General features: G+C 26.5%; 1 protein-coding gene across 2 annotated transcripts in view; it reads left to right on the top strand.

Moving 5' to 3' along the window:
* LOC100210998 (rho-associated protein kinase 2) overlaps positions 1-21,205 on the top strand; it is a 54,119-nt gene that overhangs the window by 9,564 nt on the left and 23,350 nt on the right. For both annotated transcript variants that reach the window (XM_065804717.1, XM_065804716.1), the window contains exons 3-4: positions 12,149-12,268; positions 14,956-15,170. In XM_065804717.1, the coding sequence (XP_065660789.1) occupies positions 12,149-12,268; positions 14,956-15,170 (335 nt within the window). The remainder of the gene's footprint in view (positions 1-12,148; positions 12,269-14,955; positions 15,171-21,205) is intronic.

Genomic DNA, 21,205 nt, shown 5'->3' with positions numbered 1-21,205 from the left:
CTATATACTAATACATTTTATAATATATATTGTATAATACTGAGGTTTTTATTAAAATTTTGATATAATTAACAATTAATAGTTTATAAATTTTATTTAAAATTTTTGAGTCTAACGTTATATTTGTGAAATTGTGAAATTTGTAAAATTTGTAAAATTGTGAAATTTGTAAAATTGTGAAATTTGTAAAATTTGTGAGTCTAAAGTTATATTTAGCATTATATTTATATTGTTTGTGCTCATAATACCCCTATGGATTTCATGTGCTATTATATACCCTACTAGCTCCTCATGGGAATATGCTCTGTAACCTATATTAAACATTAAAAATAATTTAGTCATTAAAAAATTTTAAATTATTATATTCTTGTAATTATATAAAAAAGAAACCTGCTTATTACAATATTCGATGGATTGGGAATGGCATGGCTAATCTGGAACAACCACAGGTCTGTGAAAATATTTTTTGACTTCATGAGGATTGTGAGTTCCTACTGAAAGTCTCTGAACTGTGTATTATCATCTCCTTCCTCTCTAGCACCTTTTGCACTCCTAACTTTCATTCCTCTTCATCTTTCGAACACAAAAGAGTCTGAATAATGCCTTCACTAAATGCAAACTATGCAGATCTCTTTACTGTTTTCATTCTATTGCAACAACCTCTTTTTTTTTGATATTTTAGTTGTTTCAATTGGAATAAAATATGCCGAGGTCCATCTAACCAGAAATGTTTTACCTTTATTTGAAACCAGCAAAGAAAATACTCACCAACTATAAATTCAATAATTAAAAGTAGATTCCTTAGCTTTTTTTCTGTTAGAAAATGAATTGAAACCCACTATCTACAATAACGGTTGGCTGTAGTGAGCCATCTGGAATGAGAAACAAACCTATTTCAAGGTTTATTAAATTTTCAGGTAACATTCCAGGTTTTATTGCTTTTACAATTCTGTATTCGTAAGCCTGATCAGCCAAAAGATCATTAAGTATTTTGTCTGGCAAAACCATAAGTGGTTCACCTAAAGTTACTTTTACAAAGTTTTTGTTTGCATTAGAGATTTGCAAGTTTGCATGTTTGCATTAGAGGGATCTCGGCATATTTTGTTCCAATTGAATTCCTTTTGCAAAAACATATTCCCATGAGAAGCGAGAAGGATATATAAGAGCACATGAAATCAATAGGGGTATTATGAGCGCAAACAATGCTAAATATAACTTAGTTGGACTCACAAATTTTAAATAAAATTTATAAACTATTAATTGTTAATTATATCAAAATTTTAATAAAGACATCAGTATTTTATAATATATATTATAAAATGTATTAGTATATAATATACTGTTTGTTATAACAAAAGTGTTTGACTTATTATTAGTTTTAGAAAAGACAGCGCACCCTACAATAACATTCACTAAAGTCTAAATTATGAAAAATTCGACTAATTTTTCTTAAAGCAACCTTCACAAAAAATAAAAAATTGACACACCCTAGTAATGTTAAAAGAAACTAGATTAAAATTGTCATTTTTACATGGTTCATTTGTTTATTAATAGTGGATTTTTCCCACTCTATGTACATGCTTTCTTTGAGTTTTAATATAAATTTGTTGGAGGCCAAATCCAAAATTAAAAAATTAGCATGATTAAAACTATTAAAACATTTGAATGAATATGTTTCTAAAATGTGTGAGTTTTTTCAAGTTTGTAGACAACGAATAAATTAAAGTCTGTAGGAATGGAATCTTTTGTGGAAAAAAATTTTGAAATTTTAAATGAAGTAAAAACCAATCTTACTGTGACTGATTTATAATATCTTTTAATGATTGCGTTTAGTCTTTGTTTAGTTGAATCAGATATTTTTCAAAAATTTTTCCAACCAAGACGGGTATAAGTTGCCCAACCATAATGGGTGCAAGCCTTGTTCGCGACAATTAGCTAAACTTCTCTACTGAGGAAAAAAAACAATCCTAAAAGAATGAAATAAAGTTGTAATGAAATATCTAGTTTTAATTAAATAAACTAAAAAATTTAATAATTAAAACTAATAAAATTTCTTTAAAAAATTTAAAGAAATTTTTTTTAATAAAATTTTTATACAATTTTTGTATTTTTCTTTTTAAAGTGGTTGTTATTTTTAGCTACCAAATTTAATACAAGTTGATGAAAAAAAACATTATCTTTTATAAAAATTTAACAAGTGAAAGTTTTGATATGAAACTTATTCAGGATTTTTATCAGTCCGTCTATTAAGAAACTAATTTGCTATGTACTCTAAAACTATGAGAAATTTTGTTTATTTTTTTTTCTTACTTTAATTCTGTTTTTGCTATATTTGACGTTTTTCCTCAATACTTATATAAAAGGAAAATAAGAAAATAAATTATTTATTTGTATAATATATTATTTGATTAACAAATTTTGTAATAAATAATAAAATAATATATGTTATAAATACGGAATAAATTAAATAAAAGAACAACATGGTTTCTTTTATAAATGTATTTACCGCATTTGATGCATGTCTGAAGTTGTTTATTTTTTATTGCCCAATTTCCAACGTTAATACAAATTACTAGAGATAATGAACATAACAATTATTCTGTTTGAAAATATGTTTTTATAAACTTAAAAAAACGTTTTAAACAGGCTCCTAAAAATTTTGTTAAAAAAGTTCAGTAAATTAACAATGCACTAACCCACTAGCTTTTGGAGCATCGTCAATAACAAAAGTTCATCAGAAAATAAATTATTGGGTTTAAATTCATAATTTGGATAATCCAACAAAAGTGCAAACTATTTCAATGGGTGTAGTGAAAACAATTAAATATTTTATATTTAAATATAAATATTAATGACTTTTTATTTTTTACATGAAAAACATGTTAAAATAAAAAATTTTGTGCATTGATAAAAGCAGTAAAGTTAAGCAAAAACATTTGAAAAAGAAATTTAAAAATCGCCAATGTTTCTAGCGCAAATAATCTAGTATTTCCAAAAAATACACTTAAGACATAGAAACCATCCATGTGCAACATGACACATTATAACCATGCTATTTTAAACTGTAGATAAAATTAGCCTCTCTAATAGTGTTAAAGAATCGTTTCTACCAGCTGTCCTCAGAACCATTAGAGTTTTAGTGCTGTACCCTTATTAGCGACAACTGAAAGAGTGGCAAGGTTACTCCCAAAGAGGCATTCATAAAAGATCATGATTAGAGTCAAGAAGTTCATCATCCTAGTCAGGAAGCTAATGTAACACAGGTTTAAATCTATGTCAGTTTATTGAATGAAGAAGTGACTTTTTAGTCGGAGTTAACTTCTCCTAAATTTTGTTTAGTTACCCAGTTCAAATAGCTCAAATATTGATTTTTTTAACGCAAACTGAAAATTGAACATAATGGGCCATTATCTTCAATTTTGTATTTTGAATAGTGCTGCCATTTTAAGTGTTGCTGTGTCGGGGTTTGACTAAAAAGAGCTATTTTGCACCAACTGGTCTGAGATGACTTTTCACCAAAAGAAGGGTTAAAAGTCATCTCAGACTTTTTTTTTTTACATTTAATGTTTTAAAATTATTTTTAAAGATGGTAAATAATTATAAGAAAAAGATTAGTGCTTGTTGTTACAAAAATTATTCAACTGAAACAATTCAATTATGCCTGGATTTAATATGATAAGGACACTCAGTCAACTTCCTACTGAAAGTCTCTGAACTGTGTATTATCATCTCCTTCCTCTCTAGCACCTTTTGCACTCCTAACTTTCATTCCTCTTCATCTTTCGAACACAAAAGAGTCTGAATAATGCCTTCACTAAATGCAAACTATGCAGATCTCTTTACTGTTTTCATTCTATTGCAACAACCTCTTTTTTTTTGATATTTTAGTTGTTTCAATTGGAATAAAATATGCCGAGGTCCATCTAACCAGAAATGTTTTACCTTTATTTGAAACCAGCAAAGAAAATACTCACCAACTATAAATTCAATAATTAAAAGTAGATTCCTTAGCTTTTTTTCTGTTAGAAAATGAATTGAAACCCACTATCTACAATAACGGTTGGCTGTAGTGAGCCATCTGGAATGAGAAACAAACCTATTTCAAGGTTTATTAAATTTTCAGGTAACATTCCAGGTTTTATTGCTTTTACAATTCTGTATTCGTAAGCCTGATCAGCCAAAAGATCATTAAGTATTTTGTCTGGCAAAACCATAAGTGGTTCACCTAAAGTTACTTTTACAAAGTTTTTGTTTGCATTAGAGATTTGCAAGTTTGCATGTTTGCATTAGAGGGATCTCGGCATATTTTGTTCCAATTGAATTCCTTTTGCAAAAACATATTCCCATGAGAAGCGAGAAGGATATATAAGAGCACATGAAATCAATAGGGGTATTATGAGCGCAAACAATGCTAAATATAACTTAGTTGGACTCACAAATTTTAAATAAAATTTATAAACTATTAATTGTTAATTATATCAAAATTTTAATAAAGACATCAGTATTTTATAATATATATTATAAAATGTATTAGTATATAATATACTGTTTGTTATAACAAAAGTGTTTGACTTATTATTAGTTTTAGAAAAGACAGCGCACCCTACAATAACATTCACTAAAGTCTAAATTATGAAAAATTCGACTAATTTTTCTTAAAGCAACCTTCACAAAAAATAAAAAATTGACACACCCTAGTAATGTTAAAAGAAACTAGATTAAAATTGTCATTTTTACATGGTTCATTTGTTTATTAATAGTGGATTTTTCCCACTCTATGTACATGCTTTCTTTGAGTTTTAATATAAATTTGTTGGAGGCCAAATCCAAAATTAAAAAATTAGCATGATTAAAACTATTAAAACATTTGAATGAATATGTTTCTAAAATGTGTGAGTTTTTTCAAGTTTGTAGACAACGAATAAATTAAAGTCTGTAGGAATGGAATCTTTTGTGGAAAAAAATTTTGAAATTTTAAATGAAGTAAAAACCAATCTTACTGTGACTGATTTATAATATCTTTTAATGATTGCGTTTAGTCTTTGTTTAGTTGAATCAGATATTTTTCAAAAATTTTTCCAACCAAGACGGGTATAAGTTGCCCAACCATAATGGGTGCAAGCCTTGTTCGCGACAATTAGCTAAACTTCTCTACTGAGGAAAAAAAACAATCCTAAAAGAATGAAATAAAGTTGTAATGAAATATCTAGTTTTAATTAAATAAACTAAAAAATTTAATAATTAAAACTAATAAAATTTCTTTAAAAAATTTAAAGAAATTTTTTTTAATAAAATTTTTATACAATTTTTGTATTTTTCTTTTTAAAGTGGTTGTTATTTTTAGCTACCAAATTTAATACAAGTTGATGAAAAAAAACATTATCTTTTATAAAAATTTAACAAGTGAAAGTTTTGATATGAAACTTATTCAGGATTTTTATCAGTCCGTCTATTAAGAAACTAATTTGCTATGTACTCTAAAACTATGAGAAATTTTGTTTATTTTTTTTTCTTACTTTAATTCTGTTTTTGCTATATTTGACGTTTTTCCTCAATACTTATATAAAAGGAAAATAAGAAAATAAATTATTTATTTGTATAATATATTATTTGATTAACAAATTTTGTAATAAATAATAAAATAATATATGTTATAAATACGGAATAAATTAAATAAAAGAACAACATGGTTTCTTTTATAAATGTATTTACCGCATTTGATGCATGTCTGAAGTTGTTTATTTTTTATTGCCCAATTTCCAACGTTAATACAAATTACTAGAGATAATGAACATAACAATTATTCTGTTTGAAAATATGTTTTTATAAACTTAAAAAAACGTTTTAAACAGGCTCCTAAAAATTTTGTTAAAAAAGTTCAGTAAATTAACAATGCACTAACCCACTAGCTTTTGGAGCATCGTCAATAACAAAAGTTCATCAGAAAATAAATTATTGGGTTTAAATTCATAATTTGGATAATCCAACAAAAGTGCAAACTATTTCAATGGGTGTAGTGAAAACAATTAAATATTTTATATTTAAATATAAATATTAATGACTTTTTATTTTTTACATGAAAAACATGTTAAAATAAAAAATTTTGTGCATTGATAAAAGCAGTAAAGTTAAGCAAAAACATTTGAAAAAGAAATTTAAAAATCGCCAATGTTTCTAGCGCAAATAATCTAGTATTTCCAAAAAATACACTTAAGACATAGAAACCATCCATGTGCAACATGACACATTATAACCATGCTATTTTAAACTGTAGATAAAATTAGCCTCTCTAATAGTGTTAAAGAATCGTTTCTACCAGCTGTCCTCAGAACCATTAGAGTTTTAGTGCTGTACCCTTATTAGCGACAACTGAAAGAGTGGCAAGGTTACTCCCAAAGAGGCATTCATAAAAGATCATGATTAGAGTCAAGAAGTTCATCATCCTAGTCAGGAAGCTAATGTAACACAGGTTTAAATCTATGTCAGTTTATTGAATGAAGAAGTGACTTTTTAGTCGGAGTTAACTTCTCCTAAATTTTGTTTAGTTACCCAGTTCAAATAGCTCAAATATTGATTTTTTTAACGCAAACTGAAAATTGAACATAATGGGCCATTATCTTCAATTTTGTATTTTGAATAGTGCTGCCATTTTAAGTGTTGCTGTGTCGGGGTTTGACTAAAAAGAGCTATTTTGCACCAACTGGTCTGAGATGACTTTTCACCAAAAGAAGGGTTAAAAGTCATCTCAGACTTTTTTTTTTTACATTTAATGTTTTAAAATTATTTTTAAAGATGGTAAATAATTATAAGAAAAAGATTAGTGCTTGTTGTTACAAAAATTATTCAACTGAAACAATTCAATTATGCCTGGATTTAATATGATAAGGACACTCAGTCAACTTCCTACTGAAAGTCTCTGAACTGTGTATTATCATCTCCTTCCTCTCTAGCACCTTTTGCACTCCTAACTTTCATTCCTCTTCATCTTTCGAACACAAAAGAGTCTGAATAATGCCTTCACTAAATGCAAACTATGCAGATCTCTTTACTGTTTTCATTCTATTGCAACAACCTCTTTTTTTTTGATATTTTAGTTGTTTCAATTGGAATAAAATATGCCGAGGTCCATCTAACCAGAAATGTTTTACCTTTATTTGAAACCAGCAAAGAAAATACTCACCAACTATAAATTCAATAATTAAAAGTAGATTCCTTAGCTTTTTTTCTGTTAGAAAATGAATTGAAACCCACTATCTACAATAACGGTTGGCTGTAGTGAGCCATCTGGAATGAGAAACAAACCTATTTCAAGGTTTATTAAATTTTCAGGTAACATTCCAGGTTTTATTGCTTTTACAATTCTGTATTCGTAAGCCTGATCAGCCAAAAGATCATTAAGTATTTTGTCTGGCAAAACCATAAGTGGTTCACCTAAAGTTACTTTTACAAAGTTTTTGTTTGCATTAGAGATTTGCAAGTTTGCATGTTTGCATTAGAGGGATCTCGGCATATTTTGTTCCAATTGAATTCCTTTTGCAAAAACATATTCCCATGAGAAGCGAGAAGGATATATAAGAGCACATGAAATCAATAGGGGTATTATGAGCGCAAACAATGCTAAATATAACTTAGTTGGACTCACAAATTTTAAATAAAATTTATAAACTATTAATTGTTAATTATATCAAAATTTTAATAAAGACATCAGTATTTTATAATATATATTATAAAATGTATTAGTATATAATATACTGTTTGTTATAACAAAAGTGTTTGACTTATTATTAGTTTTAGAAAAGACAGCGCACCCTACAATAACATTCACTAAAGTCTAAATTATGAAAAATTCGACTAATTTTTCTTAAAGCAACCTTCACAAAAAATAAAAAATTGACACACCCTAGTAATGTTAAAAGAAACTAGATTAAAATTGTCATTTTTACATGGTTCATTTGTTTATTAATAGTGGATTTTTCCCACTCTATGTACATGCTTTCTTTGAGTTTTAATATAAATTTGTTGGAGGCCAAATCCAAAATTAAAAAATTAGCATGATTAAAACTATTAAAACATTTGAATGAATATGTTTCTAAAATGTGTGAGTTTTTTCAAGTTTGTAGACAACGAATAAATTAAAGTCTGTAGGAATGGAATCTTTTGTGGAAAAAAATTTTGAAATTTTAAATGAAGTAAAAACCAATCTTACTGTGACTGATTTATAATATCTTTTAATGATTGCGTTTAGTCTTTGTTTAGTTGAATCAGATATTTTTCAAAAATTTTTCCAACCAAGACGGGTATAAGTTGCCCAACCATAATGGGTGCAAGCCTTGTTCGCGACAATTAGCTAAACTTCTCTACTGAGGAAAAAAAACAATCCTAAAAGAATGAAATAAAGTTGTAATGAAATATCTAGTTTTAATTAAATAAACTAAAAAATTTAATAATTAAAACTAATAAAATTTCTTTAAAAAATTTAAAGAAATTTTTTTTAATAAAATTTTTATACAATTTTTGTATTTTTCTTTTTAAAGTGGTTGTTATTTTTAGCTACCAAATTTAATACAAGTTGATGAAAAAAAACATTATCTTTTATAAAAATTTAACAAGTGAAAGTTTTGATATGAAACTTATTCAGGATTTTTATCAGTCCGTCTATTAAGAAACTAATTTGCTATGTACTCTAAAACTATGAGAAATTTTGTTTATTTTTTTTTCTTACTTTAATTCTGTTTTTGCTATATTTGACGTTTTTCCTCAATACTTATATAAAAGGAAAATAAGAAAATAAATTATTTATTTGTATAATATATTATTTGATTAACAAATTTTGTAATAAATAATAAAATAATATATGTTATAAATACGGAATAAATTAAATAAAAGAACAACATGGTTTCTTTTATAAATGTATTTACCGCATTTGATGCATGTCTGAAGTTGTTTATTTTTTATTGCCCAATTTCCAACGTTAATACAAATTACTAGAGATAATGAACATAACAATTATTCTGTTTGAAAATATGTTTTTATAAACTTAAAAAAACGTTTTAAACAGGCTCCTAAAAATTTTGTTAAAAAAGTTCAGTAAATTAACAATGCACTAACCCACTAGCTTTTGGAGCATCGTCAATAACAAAAGTTCATCAGAAAATAAATTATTGGGTTTAAATTCATAATTTGGATAATCCAACAAAAGTGCAAACTATTTCAATGGGTGTAGTGAAAACAATTAAATATTTTATATTTAAATATAAATATTAATGACTTTTTATTTTTTACATGAAAAACATGTTAAAATAAAAAATTTTGTGCATTGATAAAAGCAGTAAAGTTAAGCAAAAACATTTGAAAAAGAAATTTAAAAATCGCCAATGTTTCTAGCGCAAATAATCTAGTATTTCCAAAAAATACACTTAAGACATAGAAACCATCCATGTGCAACATGACACATTATAACCATGCTATTTTAAACTGTAGATAAAATTAGCCTCTCTAATAGTGTTAAAGAATCGTTTCTACCAGCTGTCCTCAGAACCATTAGAGTTTTAGTGCTGTACCCTTATTAGCGACAACTGAAAGAGTGGCAAGGTTACTCCCAAAGAGGCATTCATAAAAGATCATGATTAGAGTCAAGAAGTTCATCATCCTAGTCAGGAAGCTAATGTAACACAGGTTTAAATCTATGTCAGTTTATTGAATGAAGAAGTGACTTTTTAGTCGGAGTTAACTTCTCCTAAATTTTGTTTAGTTACCCAGTTCAAATAGCTCAAATATTGATTTTTTTAACGCAAACTGAAAATTGAACATAATGGGCCATTATCTTCAATTTTGTATTTTGAATAGTGCTGCCATTTTAAGTGTTGCTGTGTCGGGGTTTGACTAAAAAGAGCTATTTTGCACCAACTGGTCTGAGATGACTTTTCACCAAAAGAAGGGTTAAAAGTCATCTCAGACTTTTTTTTTTTACATTTAATGTTTTAAAATTATTTTTAAAGATGGTAAATAATTATAAGAAAAAGATTAGTGCTTGTTGTTACAAAAATTATTCAACTGAAACAATTCAATTATGCCTGGATTTAATATGATAAGGACACTCAGTCAACTTATAGCTGCATTTTTATTATAATCATTTTAAAATACAAAGAAAAATAATAATTAATAAGCTAAAGCAAAAATGATAAGACCAGATAAGCAGTCTTCAAAACTTGAAGTTGAAAACTTGAAACTGAAAATTTTCAAAACTTGAAGAAGAGTCGTTTGTTTTATAAATTATAATAAAGCTTATAATAAATTATATAATTGTTATAATAATTTATAATAAAGCTTTTTTTCATAAATTGATTTTGGTTTTCCATTGACTCAGATTTGAGATTTACAGCGAGTTGCTACTTAAACAAAATAAATAAAAAAATTAAACGGTTTTCAAAAAATGTTCCTGGTAATAATTGGGTAAAAATATCAAATGCAGCAGAGCTGCAGTAAGCGAGGAAATAATATGAGCATATAATGAAAATTTGAACAAGAAAAAACATGCAGAAAATATGGAATCTATATGAAACCAATTTAACTGATGATCCTGGAAACAGAAAAATGATATGTTGCCATAGTATCAGGTATTTAGAGAAAGTCAAGCATTTCTTTAATTATATGTGGTTGTGCAGCTGGTGAATTGCTTCTGCTTTTTGTTTTGTATAAAACAACCCAAATGTGGAATACATGGACAGAGGAAGGCCCAAAAGATTGTTGCTTCCTAAATACATCATTATGTGGTTTGATTCACTTGGTTTTAATAATTGGTTTGAAAGTCTTATGTGTTACTGTGTTTCTAATGTGCAGAAAAGAAAACATTGCATTTGTATGATTGCCTTCTAACAGTACACATCTCACACAACCCTTAGATGTTGCTTTTTTAAGCCAATGAAAATGGCATTAAGATAAGTTTTGCTTGAGTAGAAAAAATGCCCAAACGTTTATAATTTAGTGTCATTTGGAGTTACTTGATATGGAAGTAGATTCAGATAAGTCAATTCCAAATCAAAATAATGTTTAACCACAGCCTGGTCCTAGTCGATCTTCAAAATTTAAGAGACTACTAAGAAAGAAAATTCCAAAAATATATTTTACTTATTTAAAGTAATGTTTTGTGAAATTCCTAAACTAAACCTGTGTACTTAAACTATAGCTTTCTGGATAATTTTTTTTTTTAATTAAAAAAAAATCTTTTTATTATGTGTTTCAAAGTATCCCTCTCATTGGAGATGTTTGGCTTTAAAATCTCAATCAAAGCATATTAAATCTTAAAACTATTTTTTTCTTCATAAAGTCGTTATAACATTTCAGTGCTTCGAGGACATCTCATCTCAATCAATTTAGTTCATTAAGCAAATTTTTTATTATGCTTAAATATAACTGTAGTGAAATAACCATTAAAAACAGTAAAGTTATTATTTCAGAATTTGTTTTTCTTTATACATAAATGTGCAAGTTGTCGAATAATTTTCAAGAGTGATAAATGAACAACATGTTATGCAGTTATTACTTTTCAAATTTTTAAAATGGCATCTGAATAAATAATATTGAGTACTTACTACTTAATGTAGAATAACCATAATCCTAAAAAAATTAAATGAAAGCTATAATCAACACCCAAACAGAACAAAGTTATAAAAATAATTTGATAAAATTAAATTATGCATGAAAGTTATGATAAATAAAAACTTTTGATAAGAAAAGCTTGTGTCATACACTAACCCAGTAAAACCTAGTATATAAGATTTATTTGGAGTATGTATAAAGTTTAGATATAAAATGATATATGCATATTATAAAGATTGTATAAAATATTATTATATTTATACAACACAAAGTCATTAAATTATTGTCATTAAGTCATTGTCAATTAAACATTGTAAAGATACTTTGAAAATACAATCCATACAGTTAAGTTTTCATTTTAATGTTGAAATAATATATATATATATATATATATATATATAATATATATATATATATATATATATATATATAAAAATATATATATATATAAAAATATATATATATATATATATTTGATTTTCGTTTTATCAAAATTATGAAAAAATTTGGATATGCGTAAATAAATGCTTACATTTAATATGGAATTTAGGTGAGATTTATCAAGGTCATGATACTATTACACAAGAAATGGTTGCATTAAAACTTGAGGCTGCCAACACATCAAAACAAGTTTTAAAAATGGAAGTAGCTGTTTTAAAAAAGCTTCAAGGTTTGTTGTATATAGTATTATCAAAATAAAATAAGTTGCTTTTTTATTAAGTAGGTAATATATGCAAAAGCTTAATAAAATAAAATAAAAACATTAATTCTACTATTTCTAATTTTTTTTCTCTATAAATCTGAGGGAGCTGTTACATTTGCTACTAATTTTCATACCCTTTTTCCAACCCTATAACTCCAAAGTGGAATCTTCATAACCAAGGCTGTTGTGCAGAGAAATAAACTGAGTGGGACATGGTTTACTACACTTTACCTGATGTTTGTATGGGCCCACTGCATTTTTTGTGTTATAATATATTTAGTTACAAATTTTTTTAGTAACTAATAAGTTAGTTACTAAAAAATTTATTTTGAAAATGAGTTATTGAGTTTTTTAGTTTTTTTCTTCTACAGAACTTGAGTAGTTTTTCAGTAAGCGCTTTAATTTTAGTTTTTTTTTAAGATTTTGACTCAAAAATATAAAGTAAAATAGCCTTAAATTGAAAGACTTTAGGAATTTAAAAATATATAAATTTATGAGTATAAATATAACATATAAATCTATAGTTTTGAAAATTAATGGAAATATAAGTTATAATGTATATTAAATAAAAATTGAAATGTTGAACAAGTTGTTATATCATCTGGGATATGGTTGTTTAAAGATGATGTGGTTTTTGCAAATGCAGTTTACTGTCTCATGCAGTAAATTTTAAAATGTAACTTGAAATTTTCTGGGTTTTTGTTAGAAAAACAGAACTTGTACATTCAAAAGTCATTTGAAAGGGTATCATTTCGTACTACTTAAATATTTTAATATTTTTTGATAGCTGTACAACTGATGCTGATGACCAACTCTGTCAATATGACCCATGTAATTACTTATCTTAACTTTATTAATAAGGTTATTTTTTGTATTGATGCCAACTGTTTCGCTGAATAGGTAGTTGCAACTGATGCTCAGTGCTATGCATATTCTAAAGGTCAATTTTATAAAACATTCTTTTACTGCAGTATATTAAAAAATCCAATTTTACTATTTAATGCTGCAATGTACTTTTTGTATGAGTGTGCATTTTAAAATACACCTGCACCTTAAAAAGAACAAATGATTCTTTAAAACTAACATTTTAATAACATACAATATAATACATTTTACACTTATCTTTAATAAGTTCTAATAATTGTAGCACTTTGACTAATCATTGTCATTGTCATCATTGTTTTCATAATTTACATCATAATTTTCATTTTCATTTTGTCATTCGTGTTCATACATATGGGTGTCAAGTTTGTATTGTTATAAAACTAAGAAACTTTTTTATTTTTAAAACTCCTCATTTCCTGCATATGTTTTATTTGCTTTATTTGGTTTCTCATCTAAAGTCTTAAGCAATGCAATCTGTTCACATACGAAACTCAAAAATTTAAAAAAATGATGGAAAGTTCTTGCATCATTTTTACTCTGAGTTCCTCAACTTCAAAAAATAGATTTACTGGATCAACAGCATTACCAGTATCAGTTTTAGACTTCTTGATCACTGTGATCTTCAACTTAAACATTGGATTCAGGACCAAATTTATACCCTTAGGGGCCTTAGGCTGAATCAGTTTTTGGGGCCCTTAAAAATATTTTAAATAAAAAACCATTAGGGGAGACTGGGGCTAGTTGGCAACAGGTGTAAGTTGACCTTTTGGCTTTGCCTTGGCATTTAAGTTCAATTAAGTTTCCTCACTTTCTTCCATTACTTTGTAATGGAAGAAAGTGAGGAAACGGAAAAATACTTCATTGAAATCTGTTTATTTGTAGCGATGTAGAATGATTTTTTTTTTTATAAAATATTAGGTATAGTTTTAAAACAACTTGTTTATTTTCCTTCTCATATTCGCAATTAGAATTAATAATGTGGGTTATCATTATATACCTTATAAAATCACCTTATGAAATGATTACCCCACATTATCTTTGCTATCATCTACAACCAATTTCATTTGTTTTTTCTAATGAGAATCCATTTTTTATTGAACAATTTGTTTAACTTAGATATTTTCAATTTTCAATGGTTGATGCATTTGTTCTATTTTCTATATCTAAAAGAAAAAATAACATATTATGAAATTATTCTCAAAATGTTTTAGTTTGCATAACCTGCATAGCTTGTCACTCAAAAATGGAAGGTAAGAAAAAACTCGTTGACAGGTAAGTAATAACTCAGGTCGTAGGGAAGGAAAGAGTTAATAATTTATAATTTATTTTAGTTGATCTTAGAAAATATAGTCTTTAGTGATGTACTAATGCCAAAGTAGAAAATGAATATGGTATATAAGATGTACAAGATACATATGTAAGATGTACCTATACATCACCAGTGACTCAGTTGGATGATTAATCTGCCAAACCATTAGATGATTAATTGGCTGATGGTATTGGTAAATTAATTGGCATTGTCTGATGCATTTGCATTGGCTAATAGTCCAAGCCAAATTGGTACTTAGATGCCCTTATATTTATATTACATACCTAATATTAATAAAATTAATTTAACCCTTTTATATATACATTAAACCTATTATTAACCACAATCGTATATGACACACAAACACAAGTTTACATATATAATTTAATTCTGTTTGATATGTACCATGATACTATACATGTACCATGATATTAATTCTAATCCTTATTTTGTTTCAAAGGCCGTGATCATGTAACTCAGTTTATTGCATGTGGTCGTAATGATCGGTTTAATTATGTTGTCATGTCATTAGTTGGTCAAAATTTAGCAGAATTACGCCGCAGCCAAACAAGAGGAGTTTTTTCAATGGGAACTATGCTTAGATTAGGAATACAAGTACTTAATGGAATAGAAGCAATTCATGACTGTGGTTTTCTTCACAGAGATGTTAAACCGGTAACTTTTTATTATTTATTTTCTTTTTTGTCTGCATCAATATAATTATTTTGAAAAGTGCAAACATTTATCGAAGTGTCATTGCATAACTAAACTTTAAGATCTAAATTTCTAATTAACATAATTACACAACTAATTTTTTAAATTTAAACCATTACATAGTATACCTAAAGGAGTTAAGCTTTCATTATGATTGCCAATCTTAATTTGATCAGCACTTATATAACTTTTGACCTCTCCCAGTAGATATTTAAACACTTATTTATTAGTTGACATTGAATACACATTAGTGGATGCTAAAATTACAGGTCATTTTCTCTAGTAATGCACTGATGTATTATTTCAATAATCCTCTGATAAGGTTTTCCTCTTTGACAGGTTCTACTACCAATGTTGACAGGTTCTACTACCAATTTTTGTAGCAGCTGAAAAAATTCTTATGATTTCAGCTAATGCAAGCTTTCCTTAAACTAAAAAAATGAAGAAAAAAAATGTAATAAAAAGTAAATGTGTTTATATTTGTAAATAAAGTAAAATAGAATTAATATGAAATACCAATTTTAGTAGCAGCTAATTTTTTAATTTAAACCAAACAAATATATTAAAAAAAACTAATAAAAAAGATGATTTTTGTTGTTTAAAGTTATTATAAGTGTGAAATTATTTTACTTTTAATTTTAAAAATAATTGCTTTTTTAATTATATAAAACTTTACTATTAAAGGTGTTAAAGATAAAAAAAAAAAGATATAATATATCTTATAAGGATATTTTTTATATTTATTAATATGTATAAAATATGCTTAAATATGTAAAAATATGAATACCACACAAGAAAAAAAACTAAACTACTTATAAAATGTAAATAATCATACATAATATATATTAAACTTCTTTTTAGATGTAAATAATGGCATTATTCAGACAAAACAAAGTTTTGTTAATGATGAAGATCAGTTTATACAAGTGTACTTCAATACTTTTTTTTTTGATCTTTGGTATCAAGAAAGACAGAGTATAGACAACAAAAAGCAGCTTTTCAACATCATCTACAATGTACAACATTTTAAATTTATATGTAATTTCAAAGCAAGACCTGATGAAACAACAGACCTCAAAGTGATGGAGTGATGCCCTGGTAAAAGAATACTAAATCAAATTTCAGCTTTTAGAGACAAACTCACTATTTATTGGGAAAAAGTTCACACATATGCCTATAGAGTTGAATACAAACAAAATTTATACAATACTTGCTGAGCTGTATCAAAATTTTCTGGTTTTTTATGAAAAATATTTAACAATGATTTTAGTATTTCTTTTGGATACTCAAGTACAGATTCCTCTTCAAATTGATGAAATAATGATAAGTATTAAAAAAGCTTCTAAAGAACTTTCCAACAATCCTGACAGTGAACAATATTTTGTTAATAAATAATGAGTATATGTAAAGTACGATATAATGTAGAGTTTTGTAATACTAAAGTTTTTGAGAGGCTTTTGCAATTATACAGAGATAGCTATTGAAAATAAAAGTATAATCATGCCGTTAAATTGTTCTCAACAGAATACCTAGACAATCGCTTTTATCATCAGATATTCTTTCTAGAAAAAATTAGGCAAAAAAGTAAAATTAGGGTTTTTATTTCCTGAGAAAAATTTAAAAAAAAAAAAAAATGTTTGAAAATTTAAATTTTGTTGGATCTAGTGTCTTTTGGAATTTTTGGAATATTTTCTTTACGGAATAAAATTCATAGTTGAAAACATTGTTGGATATTATTTATACTCTTGCAAGGTCTTTGCAAATAATAAGTATGAAAATAGAGCAGGTTTAAAATTAAAATAAAAAATTAACACAAACTATTTATTCTAAAAATGAATTTTTTATTATGCAATATTTTTATAGTTGCTTTTTTTTAGTTAATATAAAACCAAATCAAAGCATAAATAATAGATACATGTATATTTAATAACTTAAATAAAATCATCTTTTACAAGCAGTAAAACTTTGTTTGTTCAAACTTAACTTATGTTACATAAAAATAATTTTCAAAGTATCGAACTCATTCTTATATTTACTAACACTCTTGGAATTATTTATCTTGGAGTTATTTACTAACACTCTTGGAGTTATTTACTAAAACTCTTGGAGTTATTTTCCGCAATCAACTTTTGCAGACAAAAATAGGAAGAAATGTGAAACAAATTAATAGTTTTAAAATAATCAAATGTTTTAGCAAATGTTAATGTTTAAAGCAATCTAAATACATAATAAAATATCGCTGAAAAATTTGATCTAATTCTTGTTCTTTTTAATAATTTTTTTAGAAAATGTTACAATGCTTAAATAAAAAAATCTATCAGAAAAACAACCATAGCTGATGGTATATACCAAATAATGCATTGTAGTAAATTAATATCAAGTGTATCCTTCCTTAAGTTTAATTACAACCTGAATTTATACAGGAACACTAGCAATCAATTTGCAGCATTCCTTGCGTATAGTTGTATTCCAAACTTGTAGGTGAGCCCAAAGTTTATCCTTATTCTTAGGTGGAGTAGGAAAGTTGTAGACCTGTTGTTTAACTATTGCCCGTAAATTTTTGAGTAGATTAAGATCAGGGTTTTGGTCTGGCCTGTCAGCAACTTTTAATTTCTTCTGGTGAAGGAATTCAATGGTCTTATCAACCTTATGCTTAGGGTTGTTGTCTTGCATGAACATTATGTTATGTACAGTTCTGCCCGATTTTCGAAGGGGTTTGAAATATCCAACCTTAAGGATGTTGATATAGTTATCAATGTTCATTATTCCATTAATTTTCACTAATTCACTAACTCCATGAAAACAGAAACATCCCCAAAATAAGAGTTTTTCTTTGCCGTATTTAATAGTTGGTGTAAAATCTCGAGCACTTAATGGTGAAATAGACTTTCTCCAAGTATATCTAATTTCATCTGATCCAAACATGTTAATTTTACTTTCATCTGTGCAAATCCAGTCATAAAAGTCATTAAAAGTCTTGTTTGCATGAAGTATAATTTAAACAAGCTTGGCAGTGATAAGAAACCAACAATGGCTTCTTGATCCACTTTCAGGATCAAAAACCAGTTTTTGTTTGCATGAAGTTTAACATAATTTAAACAAACTTGGCGGTAGTAAGAAACCAACAAGGGCTGATCTTGATCTTTTTCTGGAAAAACCAGTTCTTTTGAACTCTTGATTGACTGTTAGAAGTTACTTACTTCGGATTCTATTCTCTATCTCTATAAATCTCAAATCTGGCCTTGTATGGAATACTGTTGCCATAACTGGGGTGGATCTTCTAATGATGCCCTTTCTCTTTAAGACAAGGTGCAAAAACGCATTGTAAACATAGTTGGACCTGCTCTTGCAGCCAACCTCCAACCATTATCACATCGTCATAATGTTGCTTCTCTTTCTCTTTTCTACAAATACTATAATAGACACTGCTCTAAAGAGCTAGCGTCTCTTGTGCCACCTACTAAAATTCATTCTCGTGTTACTCGTCATTCAATTAAGTCTCATCCTTTTTCTGTGACTGTTCCTAAGTGCTCCAAAAACACTTATTCGTCTAGTTTTTTTCCTCGAACATCAGTTCTTTGGAATTTGCTTCCTTCATCTTGCTTTCCTGATTCATATAATTTGCAATCTTTTAAGTCGTCCGTCAATCGTTATCTTGCTCTACAATCTTCATCTTTTCTCTTTCAGTAACTTCCAACTTTAATTAGTGGCTGCTTGCAGCCTTGTTGATAGCGAAGATGTTTAATAAAAAAAAAAAAAAAAAGAAGTATAGTATGAGTCCCATAGCTGTTATTCATTATATTTGTAAGATCCTTTGCAGTTTTTGACTGAATAAATTGTGATTTTGTCATTCTGTTCCTTGGTTTCTTGATATAAAAATTTTCCTTCTACCACTTTTAGCCTTTCTAACTTCTAAATAGTTATGCAATAAGATTTTATTTATGATATTATGAGACTTCATAGCAGATTGTATGGGTCAGCAATCTTTTTATTCATTATTCTTCGTTTTTTCTCTTCTTTTTCTGAAAACGTCATATGCTATAAAGATAAGTAAAACTAATAAAAAATTGCTGATCTATATACGCTATAGTAGATATAAATACATACATGCATACATACATACATACATACATACATACATACATACATACATACATACATACATACATACATACATACATACATACATACATACATACATACATACATACATACATACATACATACATACATACCATACATACATACAGAGCAGTAATAAATTAGAAAGAAAAAAAAAACTTACTAAACTTGAGCTTCTACTGTCAGTTTTTCCTCCAGCAAGATCATCAAGAAGAAAGTCTAAATTTCAAAAAATTCAATTTATAAGACAAAATGTTCAAAGGAAGTTATAAATTGTAATAATTATTTTATTTTTTAAAATTTGTTTCTATAAACAGGAAATTACATTAACTACAGTGTTTTTGTAAAAATTAATTGTAAAAACAGTTCTTTATAATATGGATTGTTTTAGTTTTGGTCATTAGTTAATCATAAGATCATAGTTTCTTAAAAAGTATTCATTTTCTGTATTTATGTCTGCATTCAGAAATTAATTCTGATTTCTTATTTAAAAAAAGTTTTTTCATCTAAAAAGGGATTGCTTCAAATTTCTCTTGCAAACATGGAAAATATTTTTTTTGTAAACATTTTAAGGTGTATTTCCACTCATCTATTTTTTCATGGGAACAGGAAAGGAAAGGGAAAAATAATCATGTGCGCATGCATAGTATAAGTTTTAATTTATCTGAAGGGAAACTACGCATGCTCACGTTATTATTTTTCTCTTACCTATCCTGTTCCCATAGAAACTCTATGGAAACTCACCTTTAGGCTGGAGCAGTTTTTAGAAAAAAATTTAATTCAAAATTCAATCATTTCTATCCCAAATAAATTTTGACAGCATAGAGTCTTTTGAGTATTTTTTTATGTTTAAAAGATTGTTTGTGATTGGCATAACATTTTTTCCATTCACCCTTTGTTAAGCCTACTTGGTTACTAATTATCAGTTTATTTTGTGAGGAAATAATGCATTTGTAAATATCTTTTTTTGATACGCATTTTCCATTCATTGGGCAATCAGTTTTTATTTTGCAATTACAATTATTGCAATTTTCTTTTCAAGTTTTAGCTAAATTTTGAAAAGAAAATTGCAAAAAAGCGAAATAGAAATATAATTTGATTCAATCCCCCATACAGTAAAATATATATATATATTTATATATATATATATATATTTATATATATATATGTATGTATATATATATATATATATATATATATATATATATATATATATACTATATATATATATATATATATATATATATATATATATATATATATATATATATATATATATATATATATATATATATATATATATATATGGATATGTATATGCACATATACATGTATATGTATATGTGTATATATATATATACATATATGTATGTATATGCATATGTATATATATATGTGTGTGTGTATATGTATATGTATATATATATATATATATATTTATATATATATATATATATATATATATATATATTTATATATATATATATATATATATATTTACTAGTAGGATAGCCTGCGCAACCGCAGGAAGAATTAGTTGACATTTTAAATTAGCTTTAATTATTATTTTTTCTTTTTTGGACATATAATATTGCTTTTCATATATACTTTATATAATAAAGCAATAGTTGCACTAAAATACATATATACTTATAAAAACATAGAGGTTATCTGTCTGTCTGTGGACATTTTCGTTTCCCGCGGTAAACTCAAAAACTATAATGTATAGCGAAAAAGTAAAAAATGATATTTGTTTTTAGTTAATTGGAAAGGGATTATGGGGAAAAAAAAAAATTAAAGTTAATTTAATAACGACTTATGGTCATTTTAGTGAGAAAAAAAAAACGTTTAAAATATAAATAAAAAAGTTTAAA

Source organism: Hydra vulgaris, chromosome 09, assembly GCF_038396675.1.
Source record: "Hydra vulgaris chromosome 09, alternate assembly HydraT2T_AEP".
In the NCBI taxonomy this organism is placed as follows: domain Eukaryota; kingdom Metazoa; phylum Cnidaria; class Hydrozoa; order Anthoathecata; family Hydridae; genus Hydra; species Hydra vulgaris.
This window is presented reverse-complemented; position numbering and strand designations above follow the sequence as displayed.